This window comes from Haplochromis burtoni, unplaced genomic scaffold (assembly GCF_018398535.1).
Source record: "Haplochromis burtoni strain Fernald_Lab_line unplaced genomic scaffold, NCSU_Asbu1 Contig_106, whole genome shotgun sequence".
Taxonomy (NCBI): domain Eukaryota; kingdom Metazoa; phylum Chordata; class Actinopteri; order Cichliformes; family Cichlidae; genus Haplochromis; species Haplochromis burtoni.
Window position 1 is genome coordinate 676,987 of NW_024582467.1, and position 13,329 is coordinate 690,315.

General features: G+C 39.3%; 1 protein-coding gene across 4 annotated transcripts in view; it reads left to right on the forward strand.

Annotated features, from left to right (window-relative positions):
- Window positions 1-13,329, forward strand: part of atrnl1a (attractin-like 1a) — a 312,323-nt gene that overhangs the window by 148,747 nt on the left and 150,247 nt on the right. For all 4 annotated transcript variants that reach the window (XM_005935431.3, XM_005935428.3, XM_005935430.3 and 1 more), the window contains 2 exons: window positions 10,473-10,567; window positions 12,379-12,457. In XM_005935431.3, the coding sequence (XP_005935493.1) occupies window positions 10,473-10,567; window positions 12,379-12,457 (174 nt within the window). The remainder of the gene's footprint in view (window positions 1-10,472; window positions 10,568-12,378; window positions 12,458-13,329) is intronic.

Sequence of the window (13,329 nt, forward strand, 5' to 3'; positions counted from 1 at the left end):
CAAAGTGAACGATAAACAAACAAGAGAGACGGGACTTGCGTCAGATAAGCCGATCAGCTGATCATTGATCAGTTTCATGATTGAAGTAGCAACAGAAGAGGCAACTGACAGCGTAAAGACGCAGAAAAACTCCACCTTTGCGTCTTTTTTCATTCTAGCTGAAGTACAGGACTGTGTTCTGTTAGGTTTTGTATTGTTGATTGTCATTTATGCTTATAAATATTTAACCATATATGCTTAGAGGTGTATAATCATTTGTAGATTGAAAGAATGTCTCATCCTAGGAGGTCTGTAACAACTCTGTGTAGCATGAAGAGGGGAGTGCGTTCACTCCTCTACAGATTGTTCTGGCATAGATCACACACCTCCTAGGAGAGGTCGTATCTTCTCTTGCTGATATATGGTTTAGCAAACACACGTATATTTCTTTAAGTATAAGAGCCTTTTGTTCAGAAGGAGCCCTAGACTCCTGGCACCAGCCTTTGGGGAGTCTTCACAGGGTCACATCTTGACCTCACACATACACACATACACACACAGAGTATTCTTTGTTTACATGTATACCTATGTAAGATGTCATATGTTAATGACCCTATGCATATTCATGTAACCACAATAAAAGGAGTGCTATGGGGAGCCTGGCTGAGAGTCTGACGGAGGTCAAGTGGTGGAACGACACTTGGGTCCAGGCAGGTCTCCCTCATGCATGAGTAACATGAAGAACTTTGCCTACTTCGTGTCTTGCTTGCTGTGTAATTATATTGTCCTCAACGTTCCAGCGGATAGGTTCAAGCTACGAACCTATCATGTTCCTTTTCAGCTCAATACGAAACGCGTAATATTTTCTCTGAATACGGGATGATTCCATTTTTACGGGACGGTTGGCAACTCTACTAACTTTATGTATAAAATAATGCTCACTATCAGTAACATCATAACATCCACCCAGCTGTATAGAAACTCCGTCATGCTAGCTAGTACGCAGTAGTCAGCACAACGAAAATAAACTCCACCTAAACTTTGTTTATATCTGACCCAGACAGACTGAAGGTCATAACTTCTTACCTGAAGTTCAGTTCACCTGACGCTCCGACCGGCGGCCGCCTCGGGTCTCTCCTCCTCCTGCCTCCCCTTTCCCTCATCCACCTGCTGGCCTCTGTGGAAGCTTCGCCATAACCACGACCAAAAAACTGAGTTATTTTTACACATCGGCCAGCATCTGGCCAGTCCGCCACCTTTCACTGTTTATACCGTTACAAAAAAAAAAAAAATCATCGGCCCATAAAAACAAAAAGTCACCGGGCCGACTATGGACGTGCCATCAGTTAACCCTTCACGTGCCAGCTGTGGCCCGCGTGCCCAGGGTTGCTGACCCCTGCTCTAAAACATTTTTGCACTGGGTTGTAAACATGCTTATTCCTCTGCAGAGTTAGGGTTATTCTAACGTGGGAGTCCAGGGAGCTGACTAGCTTTTGGAGTCTGCCTCAAATGGCCATTTAAGGAACAGCAGTTTTTTTTGGTTTGTTTTTTTGATTTATCCACGTTGTCTTAAATTGTTTCCCCAGACACTGCCAATTGATTTGTCCCAGTCTTGCAGCTGTCTCTGACCAGCAAGCAAATGCTATTTAGTTCCTTCATGTCAAAATCAAATCAAACGCTCTATAGTGAACACTACTACAAATAAGAAGTAAATATGTGAAAATATGTGTTCAAAAGGATAATATTACCCCTGTGATTGCTTTTGAAACAACTGCTATTTTATTTGACTCTTAATAGATTGTCTATTTTTATCCAGTCTACTGGCTTTAAGACTAAAGATTGAAGGCACTAGATGGCACCAATGCAATGCCCTTACTCAGTAGTGTGAAGAGCTTTGTGTATTGCATATATATATATATATATATATATATATAAATGCAAGTCAGGCATAGAAATGCACATGTGCAAGTTATTTGTGTGTATGTACAGGGGTCCTTAATATCACCACGGCTGCACCTGAAGTGCTGCATGTTCGACTCCATTATGTTATGTCATTAATGTGGTTTTATCTTTTCTGCTGTTTATGAAATGGAGCTGGCTCTGTTTGAATAAGAGCAAGCACACTTGGCTATGCATGCATGAAAGCACACCACAGCCTTTTCTGTGCACACATGCAGAGAGCGAGTGTATAAATTACAGATTTAAAAGCCATCTATTTCCTTGTACTTTGAGGAAAGGAGCTACAATTGTGGGAGAGGTCAATATTAGCTTTAAATGTCATTGGAAGGAAGGTGCTGATAAGAGAGGCTTCATCTCCATCATGTGAAATTACATGCAGAGTACATGAGAGGAAGCACACCATGTGCTGGAGATTCGGACAGATTTACAGTAGAATTTTGGTACAGCTGCACCACCTGTGGATGTCTATTGATGTGGAGAAATGGTGAAAAGCTGTCAGACAGCTGACAGCAGAGAGATTAACTGGAATCTAAGTAGTCAGTGTTGGGAGTATTAGCCATGCGAATAATCAAAGGATGTGTATTTAAACCTTTATGTTTATAAAGTGCAAAAGGAAACCAGTTTATATGCTTTTCCATTTTTTATTTAAATAACAAAGAACTCCCAAGTTTTCAAATCAAGAAGTTTTTTCTTTTTTTATTATTTCAATCTTAAATTGGCAAATGGAACCACTGAGTTGCTGTCGAAATTTTCTTTGCTTTCACTTCTGATTTTGTTAGGCGTAGGAAAGAAAACTACTTGGTTATGAAAATGTTAGTATTTTCCCCATACAAAAATTCAATTTTCTGCTTTGTCACTTCTTTAGTATGAGAAACAGAAGCCAGGGAAACTACCCAGCAGCACTCTGGACCTCTAGTTATAAGGCAGGACCTTAGTCAAAGGCATAGTGACACAAAAATAAGTTTAGCTTGTTTTAATGGAGGAATTCGCCCCACAAAAATGAAAATTCCAGAGAAATGTTCGGCTCTAGCTTGAGTTTGAAACCAGGACCTCGCTGCGAGGTAACCGTGCTAACTGCGTGACAAATATATACTGTTTAAGGTTTAGGAAAATATCCTAGTTCAAGTTAAAATACACCATTGAGCAACACATCAGAAAACATCCATAATCCAGTGCAGCAAGATTTACTGTAAAGCCACATTTAAAGGTGTCTGCACCGACTCAAACAAGTTTGTGTACACAGCGGCCAGAGGTTGCTTTATTTAACTATAGGTCATAAAATAGCTTTTGATAAGATTGTTTTGTGTAGAAGAGCAGTCACGGCTGCTTCAATACCCTCCTTTTCCTTGAATTAGGTTGATGCATCTAGTTAGCATCACTGTAGTCACAACAGGGTTGAAATTTTCCCTCAAAACACATTCAAAGAGATATTTACCTTTTCAGTTTATTGTAAGCAATGTTTCGCTTAAGTGGTTTAAGCCAGTAAAGTCTGTGGTGGGACTAAAGGCAAAATTGGCCTCTTAAGGGACAGTCATAAGGAGTGTACGTGATTCTTAAATTTAAATAAAATATTTCTACGCTGCTTCTGCAGAGTAAAAGGTTGGATTTATTCCATTAATGTGGCAGTGACCATCTGCCCTAAGGAGCAGCAACCCTTACACAAAATACTTAACAGGGCATCAGAAGTTCAGGAAAAGGGGTTGAGTACTCACCTCAAACTTCTTAAAGGTGAGCAACAAGCCATTATCTAAACCAAGCAGCTACTCAAGGTCTAACAGCTGAGTGTCATAACAAGTCCAGCACCCTTGGCATCTGCTCTGAATCAGACATGTTTAGCAATCTGCTCCCTTGTCTCTCTGCGTCTGCTAGCCTCTTACTCATTTGTACAGACTATTTCAATATCGGCTGTAAATAGGATCATTGGACATTATGGGTTGTTTCAATCTGAACTTTGACCTAAATTTTCAGGAAGATGGACTGATGCTTGAAAGCTCATTCAGTCATCGACAGTTTTAACTCACTAATCCTCTTCTGGTAAACTGCAGTAAATTAAACAAATAATTAAAAATTGCTGCGGGAGGTTTGCTTTTTTATGGCTGTCATGCACACATGGGTAGTTCTTGTACAACATCATGGTCACATGGGTTCTTTTTGTGTGACATCATGTGCACATGGGTTGTTTAATGTGTTTAAACCAGTGGTTCTTAACCTGGGTTCGATTGAACCCTAGGGGTTCGGTGAGTCGGTCTCAGGGGTTCGGCAGAGCGTCCGCCGTGACATGCACGGCTCATTTTGTGCACCAGTAAAAAACATATCTATGTCTTGAATTTGAAAAAAATCACATTTTATTTTTCACTAAAGAGGGGTTCAGTGAATGCGCATATGAAACTGGTGGGCTTCGGTACCTCCAACAAGGTTAAGAACCACTGGTTTAAACAAAGCATATTGGATGTGATACAACCACTGGGGGGTTTTGTGAGGGTTGCTGTCTAATTCCCATCTGATTGGTGAGTGATTCCTGGAAGTTGCCATATAGCCATATTGACCTGTTGCTTGGTAAACCAAAAACCTCCTCGTGATTGCTTTGGTCACCTACTGTTTGCATGGAAGATGCCAAGTTGCCTACAAACACTTACCAAATACTAGTCAACTGGTATTAAAATCTGAGAAAAGGCAATGCAAACTGGAAAGGGAGAATGTTGTAAACATATCTGTAGCCAACATACTTCAGAAGGCACAGCTTTTACATTTCTGTTTCCGGTCTGTGTTGCACTTTTTGCAGTTTCACTGTGTTCAAGGCAATCTGCTAATGACCAATGCAGCTGCAAGGTGGTTTTCACTAACCAATTGTCAAATTCAATTCAGTTTCATATACACAGTTCCAAATCTCATCAACAGTCACCTCAAGGTGACCTGCTTCAATATATAATTGGTCCATCCTTGTGCAAAATTTGAAGAAATTCCCTTTAAATGTTAAAGAAAAAGAATATAAAACTTGATGAATTGGCCAATCTGATGCCTCTGGCCAGAGCTTCCTTCCTGGCACAGAGGCATACTAATATCATCTCTATCATTTAAACATGGCATCTTATAATGCAAACAGAGAGCAACATTTTGTCCTAGAAGTCTAATTTTCACAGAGTTTACAGCAAATCTGTGGGAAAAAAAACAATCCAAAATTCTTCTTGATGAAATCTTTTTTTCAGAGTGATGAATGTGAGCGTCTGACTGGTGACTGCAGTGTTTCTCATCTCACTTGGGGATGGAGAGCAGAGAGCAATGCTTTGGTTCAGTTAGCACTGTCATATTGAACTAGCAGATCATTGATGAAAAGCAACTTTGCTATTTAATGAGTTTGCCCCCAGTCAGACTAGCATTTATGAGGAGGCATCACCAGGACAACGCTTTAATGAACCACTGTCATATTCTATCACAGTCAGCTACAAGCGACGTCTAATTAGGAATGGCCACCAAGTGTCCCACCACTTCCATTGGGAAGAACAGCAGTCCCTTGAATTAAAAGCTAACATCAGTCACTCCACAGTCAGTGGCGCTTGCTACCCTCAGGTCTGCTGGGAAAGCCTAGTCAGGCCGAACAAAGAGGCTCCCATGTTTACTGACAGTATCACACTCACAATTAAGGGATAATTAATGATAGACACCAACAAACGAGACTGAATAGTGATGCAATTTCTATAATATGAACCAGTGATGGGAGAATATTGAGGACATTTACTTTGTCATATCCCCATTTCTTTTAGATAGCACTAGATTTGTTCTTGTGGTGATGTGACATCAAAGACAAATGAAATATAAATTGGAGAATGTTGTAGCCACTTCAAACCTCAAAGTAGCCGCATGGCAGTAATCAGCAAGCAACAGCATTGCTGGCCGAAGGCCGTTCATTAGGCCACGACGTGGCGTCCGTCCAAGACGCCTTAATATTCGCTGACAGGCAGTCTGTCTGGACTCCTATCCAACATACACTAATTGGTCCTATCAGGCCAAAAAACCTTTTTTGCAATCCAGTAGTTACCCTTGACAGGCTATTAAATATTATTTTAGATCACTTTCACTGAGGTTCACTTAGTTTGATACATAGTTATGAGCCTGTGACATTTTGGAATGATATACACACCAGACAGTGCAAACATTTTAATTGCAGTCTGAGAATACAGTGCACACAACTTTTTATGGTGTACTAGGCTCCAGTATATACAAGTCCTATGGAGTATCTTTGTATGACAATCTGCTAATAGTGCATCATGGACATTTGCTTATCTAGAGTATTGGGAAAACTGACTGGATGGAGAATGTTACCTGTGTAGTCTTATTTTATAGTTATATAATATAACCACAACAATTATTCTTTGCATAGGAGTATAAGTACATGTCCATGTGCATTATTTAACATTAACAGAAATGGCATCAATAATATAATAATTGCTTTGTTGTAGCGAAAAAATGAGACCTTGGAAGGTGATCACTTTTTAGCTAAGCTAGTACAGGTAAAAACTTTTCCACAAGTTTATTTCCAAAAAGTTTGTTACTTAATGTCTTTTATTTGCAAAGTATAGTGGAAAATGATGGCTCTTTTCCAGTCCTTTAAAAACACACTTGCTTTCATTGTTTTAAAGCACCTTCAGGCAACTGTCTTTGTGATTTGTCGCAATATAAATCAAACTCGATTGAACTGAATTTTGTGTTACATTCTTGAGAAAGTAAGATGACGTAGAGCTAGCATGGTGTGATATTTTTGGAATATGCAAATTTGCACATCATGTACATGTACTCTTTCTGTGATATCACCACCTTTAGTATGCATTGTATTATGTATTTTCACATGTATTTGAGCAACTTTGGATGCATCTGAAACACTGGTGATTGTGCACTTTGCTACTTGCTTCCACCTCTGATTATTGTATTGTTAAGGCTCAGCCAAGGTCACTTGACCTCATGCATATATTACCTGAAGCACCTTGAGCTCCTTCCGGGTCTGATATTGAATCCATTGTGTCCAAGTGTTTACTCGCCCAGGTTTAACTTGTTTTCTCAGTGAGGTGACGTTGTAATATCTGGCCTGTGCTCTGTCAGGAAAGTGTTGCAAATGGGAAATAATGAGTTGTTAACAAGCATTAAATAAAACCTCAGCAAGAGATTGTGACAGCCTGACATTGTAGGTGAGTTCACGCTTGTTTTGAATTTCTATTTGAAACAGACTGCTGGAATATCAGATTATGTTCTGGGTGAGGGCTTCCTCATCTGTCTTCTCATTTCTCATCACAGTGTTTAGTTTCATAAAGGCTAAATCAGCTTACATACTATGGTAATAAGATCACCCATCTGTGAACCTGAGAAATTGGCACAGACTATTTCAATTTCAGTTGTTTTTTTTTAATTTTTTTTTGGTGTCGGGAGGGGTGCTAATACCTTTAGTGACACAATGATACGATTCATTCAGAGTGGGAATTTGCACATGCACACTTGTAATTGAGATTGTCTAACTGCTGTCAGATTTCTCAGATGGGAATTGTAATTAGCTGAAATGAAACGAACTTTTAAACCTGCATGATGCTCTTCTTCTTGTTAGGCTTGAAATCAAGCATATTGGAAATGCACAGAGGGACTGGCAGAAATTGTTTTAGTGCTGCTTTTCCTACTTGTTTCCTTGATTAACCATACAGACAAATATGCAAACAAAGAAAGATGCATGCAACCATCCATGCACAGGAAATGTACATACTGGATGTGAGGACTGAGAGGTAAATACATGAATACTCTCTTTATGCACACACGCACACAAGTCCCTATCCTACTTACAAAGTTAAGAAAAAAAAACAAAAAACCAAATACTGTGAAGTTGTACTGACGACCCTTATGGGATAAACAACTGAGCAGCAGCAGTGCACGTCTGCCTGGGAGGGAGGGAGGACGGGAAAGATGTTAAGGAAAAATATTGTCTTTGATCTGATGATATCTGCTGTTTGGGCTAACTTGCCATGAAGGCTGAACAAAACAGGGCTGTTTGTCAAACATAATTTGCTTTCGTCTTGGAGACGCCCCAGGATTCCACAGCTGAAAGGAAAGTAGTAACTAAACATGTTTCTTTTTTTTACAGCGTGTGATACAACGTTTTTCTGCTGTGTCTTTTGAAAGCTTTCACAGCGTCTCTACTGACTCCTGCCACTCAGTGTCACATTTTACGTGTGACAGCACTGGCGGTTCTTTTTTTCATTCACACAGTAACTCTGCATCAGATCTGCTGTGGAGCTACAAAGCCCTTTTTACCCCTCAGCCGTAAAAGGCTGATGGGGTCCTGTCATCACCCCACTGGGCAGGAGGGCAGGTAGGTGGGGAGCCTGAACACATACTTTTCTGAATGCATCAACTCGAGAACAAGGCGACGTAGGAGCTTAAAATTGATTCCATAGGTGTATCTACGAAAAAACTTGGACAAGTTCAAATCTCAGTGACTTCAACCTCAAAGTCAGAGGTCAAGTTTTCTGAAAATCTTGTGACTGCAGTAACTCCAGAACGAGGTGACGTAGGATTTTGAATTTGATACCATAGATGCAGCTACTAAAACTCTTGGAGGACTTTGAGGACTTTGTTTCTTCAACGTTGTCTGCTTTCAGCATGGTCACTATTTTTTACTCGGTGCAGGTTCCAGTCTGACCGAAGCCATCATTGACATCTGTGTCAAACTGACCCGACTTTTATGTCAACTGTCAACATGGTGTTCTCCTCGAAAGACCCGAGGCATGTGACAGAGAACATTTGGTAGAAACCACCAGAAGTGTGGGGTTTGTGCCATTGGGTGCAGGCATACAGTACATTGAAAAGTCAACAGACACCTGCCTCATTAGCCAGATTTGTCTCCCTGTGACTTTGTCCAAATTCAAGTTGAATGGTCTGAGGAAAAGTGTCTGGACTTCTATAAGTTTCCTTGAAGATGTTTCACATTTCATCCGAAAAGCTTCTTCATTTCTTAAAGAAGTCCAGACGCTTTTCTTTCCAAACTCCTTAGACTACGATGACCTGGATGACTAAGAACCTTCACAGACATATTCAAGTTGAGTGGTTTGCCTTCATGACAGTGGAGGAGATCCTGCACACAGTGGTCAGAATGAAACTGAGATAACAGCATCACTGGAAGTAGATGCATTATCCAAGGGAACTCCCCTGAAGGAGCTTTTTTTGCTTTGTATCATGGAGCTTTGTAACTGCAGCTCGTGGTTTGTGTGGTTATTCCAAGTTCAACTAATTAAATCAGTAAAGGGTAAGAAACAGTGGGATTGAAGTCTTGCCCAAAGGTCATTAATAAGAAAACCACTAGCTCACATATATTATTTTCCTGTCTCACTGGCTACTGGAAAAAACTAAAGGTTTCTTTGTTATTGTTACACATATAAAATGGCAAAATAAAACAATTATTTGGTTACATCATGAGTTTTTTTAGTTACATTGGTTCAGTTTTAAGACTTTGATGTTTTGTGTTGTGGTTTGCATGGAGTTTGGGTAAAAAAAAGTGTTTTATGTATTATGTCAGTCTCCCTACTGGTAATTATCTGACAGATCTGGTGCTGAAATATAATACACAACTGCTCCGGCAGATTGTTAAAAACTATGAAGAAAAAGAGAAAAACTATGAACTTTTTCTTTGACCTAAAAATAAAAGTTGTGCCCGAGTCTGCTATAACCTTATTTTCCCTTGTATATGTGCATGCGTGCACACACAAACACACACACCTGAATTCCCCTGAAGGGTTAGCAGGCAGCAGTTACACTGATTAACTAAAAAATTATCCTCTCAAACAGTTATCTTCTCATGGCCGCACAGCTGCTTTCTCTCCTCTTTCTATGTGTTCTCTCTTTTCCTCAGTGCTCCCTTCCTCCCGTTCTTCTACCCCCCCTTCCGACAGGCAGACAAGGTGACCCAGCGTCGTCGTATTTCGTCGTCCTGCTGTCCATCCAGATGTTGAATCACTGTGATTCTCTCCATACGTTGCTCATTGTCTCGCTGACAAAGAGCTGCCTTGAGATGCTCAATAAGAGCTCCTTTCAGAAATTATTAAATCACTGAGACAACATGATTATTTAAACTCTAAACCATGTTGTACTGATCGATTGGCCTGTTTGCTTATAGAAAAGACTGGCATCCACAATGAAAGCAGCCGTGTTCGGGTTTATAAAATACATGTGTGGCTGCGCTTTTACTCAAATATGCGCACCTTGTTTATTTTGTCACTGATTGAGATCTTTGAAACTCCACTACTGTAATCTTATTCATCTAATTGAATATCGACTCACCATCAGTGCCTCCGGTGTTTTTACTTTCATAAATCTGTGTTTGATGGTGACGTCAATAAAATCAGGCAGGATGGAGCCTTTATTTGTAATGCCATTCTTGAAGAGAAAACTATCGAAATCAGAGGCAGCTAAATACCTAAAAATGCTCCACTGCTAAAAGATCGGCTTGTTCACAAGACTTCTCATTTGTGTTTTGTGCCTCTGTTTGTCTTTCTGTTGATCAGATAACCTGTTGATCGATTACCAGTTTACCTTCAGTCTGCTTCAGGAAGATGACCGCTACTACACTGCCATCAACTTTATGGCAACACCTGAACAGGTAATGTCAAGAGAGGTTAAGGTTCATTAATTATTTTTAGTATTTAAGAGTGGCCTGTTAAGTTTTTATCCAGCTCGGTGCTTTCATTATCCTCTCTAGTTTTAGGATTTAGGCTTAAAACTTTCCTTTTTGATAAAACCCATAGCTGCCCCTCCCTGAGCCTGGCTCTGCTGGAGGTTTTATTCTGTTAAAAGGGACTTTTTCCTTCCTATATTCTCCAAAACACTTGCTCATAGGGGGTCATATGACTGTTGTGGTTTTCTTTGTATTATTGTAGGGTCTTGACGTGACGTGACTGTTGTTTTGATTTGTTGGTATATAAATAAATTGAATTGAAATATATAGTTCCAATACATGAACGTTGTGTAATACATAGCTACATACAGTTTAGGTTTTTGTCCTATAGACTGATGGAAATGTGGGAATAAGCTTGCATGCTCTTTAGTGGCTAGCTGTGGATGACTTCTCTGTCCTCCCAAAAAATAAATAAAATAAAAATAATAATAAATAAAGTCTAAAACTGATCCTAATCCTTCATGATTGCTGCCCACCAACACCACAGCTTTTCTGGTTTGCTACTGGAAACCAAATGCCCCATAGAAATTTGGTCATAGTTACTGGTACTGAAATCCTGACTTGTAGACTAAAGTAGGAAATTTGTCATTTTCATTGCCATCTTTTCAAACGGGATGTGATAAGTCAGTAGGAAAGTTAAAGTAAGAAACCAAGTTAGCTCTAAGACATACACCGATCTTCCTCATCCATTTCCATTAAATTAGAGCATAATTTGCAAAATTAGGGTCATGTAGTTTTCAATAAGACTTAAAAATAATGATTGAGACCGTAAGCTCACTATGACTTTACTTAAATAATAGATCAGTAGAGCTGAACACTCTTTTTCTTCTAGGTTTCTTTTTGCAACAAGTAGAGTTTCCCTCTGCTGGCAGTTTGAACAAATGCTTAATTAACAAGCTTCTACACTGGCTTCACTTTTTAGACCTGGTAGTTGTCTTTCATATGTCGTCTAGCCTGCAAAAAGAAGTGCATGTAATATGACAACTATAAGAAAGTTTCCAAGCTGACATCAGATCAGCGCAAAACTTTAAAAACTTGAGAAATCATGTGCTTGGAGCAGTATAATCCCTGTGCCCTTGCTTACAGGGATTATTTATATATTCCCTGACCTCATGAACTCTGCCCATGTTCCATATCAGCATCTGACATTGTAACAATACTTTTAAATGGTAGAAAAAAAATTAAACAAAGACAGAGGATGGCATGTTGTGGCAGCGTACAGCTTTGGATCTATAAAAACATATATCCTCCAAATGTAAAGATCTGTTGTCAGACTAAGGAATCTGTCTAAACTCTTGACTTTTATCTGTCCTGTTTTTCCTTCTCTGTGCCTAAAGCTGTGTTGAAATACAACTCAGAGTGGTAACACTGGAGACAAAATCAATGTAACGATGCAAAAAGAGGCCAGCAGATTCAGATTTGCCCTAGGTGACATGAGTTGAGGCCAGGACGAGTCTGCTCAAGTTAACAATGTTTTCCCAAATAGTTATTCTGTTGACTGAAGGAAAGCGAGTTAAAGTAATGTAAATAGCCTGGGGAAGGTGTCCAACAACAGCGTGAACTGCAAAACCTGTACATAGACCAAAAAAAGATGTGAAAGAAATAAAAAATTTGCTTCAGTTTCTTGCTGGTTCCTTCTGTCTCTAAGGTTCTCCATCTTCAGTCAGTTTGTCCCCAAGCTTTGATTTCATTCTTCAGCTCAGTAACACAAACTTGCTTTTTTTTTCTTCTTCCAGGCCAACAAAAACCTGGATATGTCCATCAACGCCTCAAACAACTTTAACCTGAACATCACCTGGTCCTTAAGTTCAACCGGTATGCTGCACACACACTTATTCATACTATTCTTAAAGAGTTTCTTTTGCTTGATTTGCTTGATTTGCTTGAATGGCTTGTCCATCCACTTGCTATTAAATAATAAATAAAAAGAAATCTTCAGGTAGCAAAGTTTGCTCCTTCACACACACTGGGTTGTGCCCCATCAAATAGCTTTAATGTGGACATGAAGATATCTCGAGGCATGTTCCCTGTTAGGATGCTGCATATGAGCGTTACATATAACTATATATAACAGTGTTACACAACTTTGTAATACTGGAAAACAAGGCCACCTTTATTTGTACCCATACACAGACTTTATCTGCAGATAGTAAAGGGTTTAAAAAGATGAACATACCACAAGGAAAAAAACATCCGTTTATCTCAGAATAAAAGCTATGATTTGGTTATCCGAGTGATGACTGCTGGAGCAAAACATTTTGGGACTGTGTTTCCATAAAGAAGAAATTCAAACAGTCGAGTTAGCAGTGTCATGTTGCCCTGCATCACACCCAGATTCATCACCAGCTTGTTAAAGCCAGGTCAAGTTGGGAGCTGATTTAACATGGCACATTTGAGTAGCATTTTTCCTTAATCAGAATCAAATGGCACATATAAATAAAATGTATTATTATTACTATTATTGTTGTTGTTATTATTAATAATAATTTGCTGAACTTATTCTTTATTCAGTACTTATTTTCAGTATCTCCTATTAAATGTGTTGTATCAGGAATTAAACTGTACTCAACTTCGAATTGCAGCACATGTTATGTTGATCTGATAAAATGTGGGTGAGGGGTTTGTTAAAGTACAATCTCTGTCTGTAAACAAAAAAGTGCCAAAATTACCCGATAAATTTTAAAAAA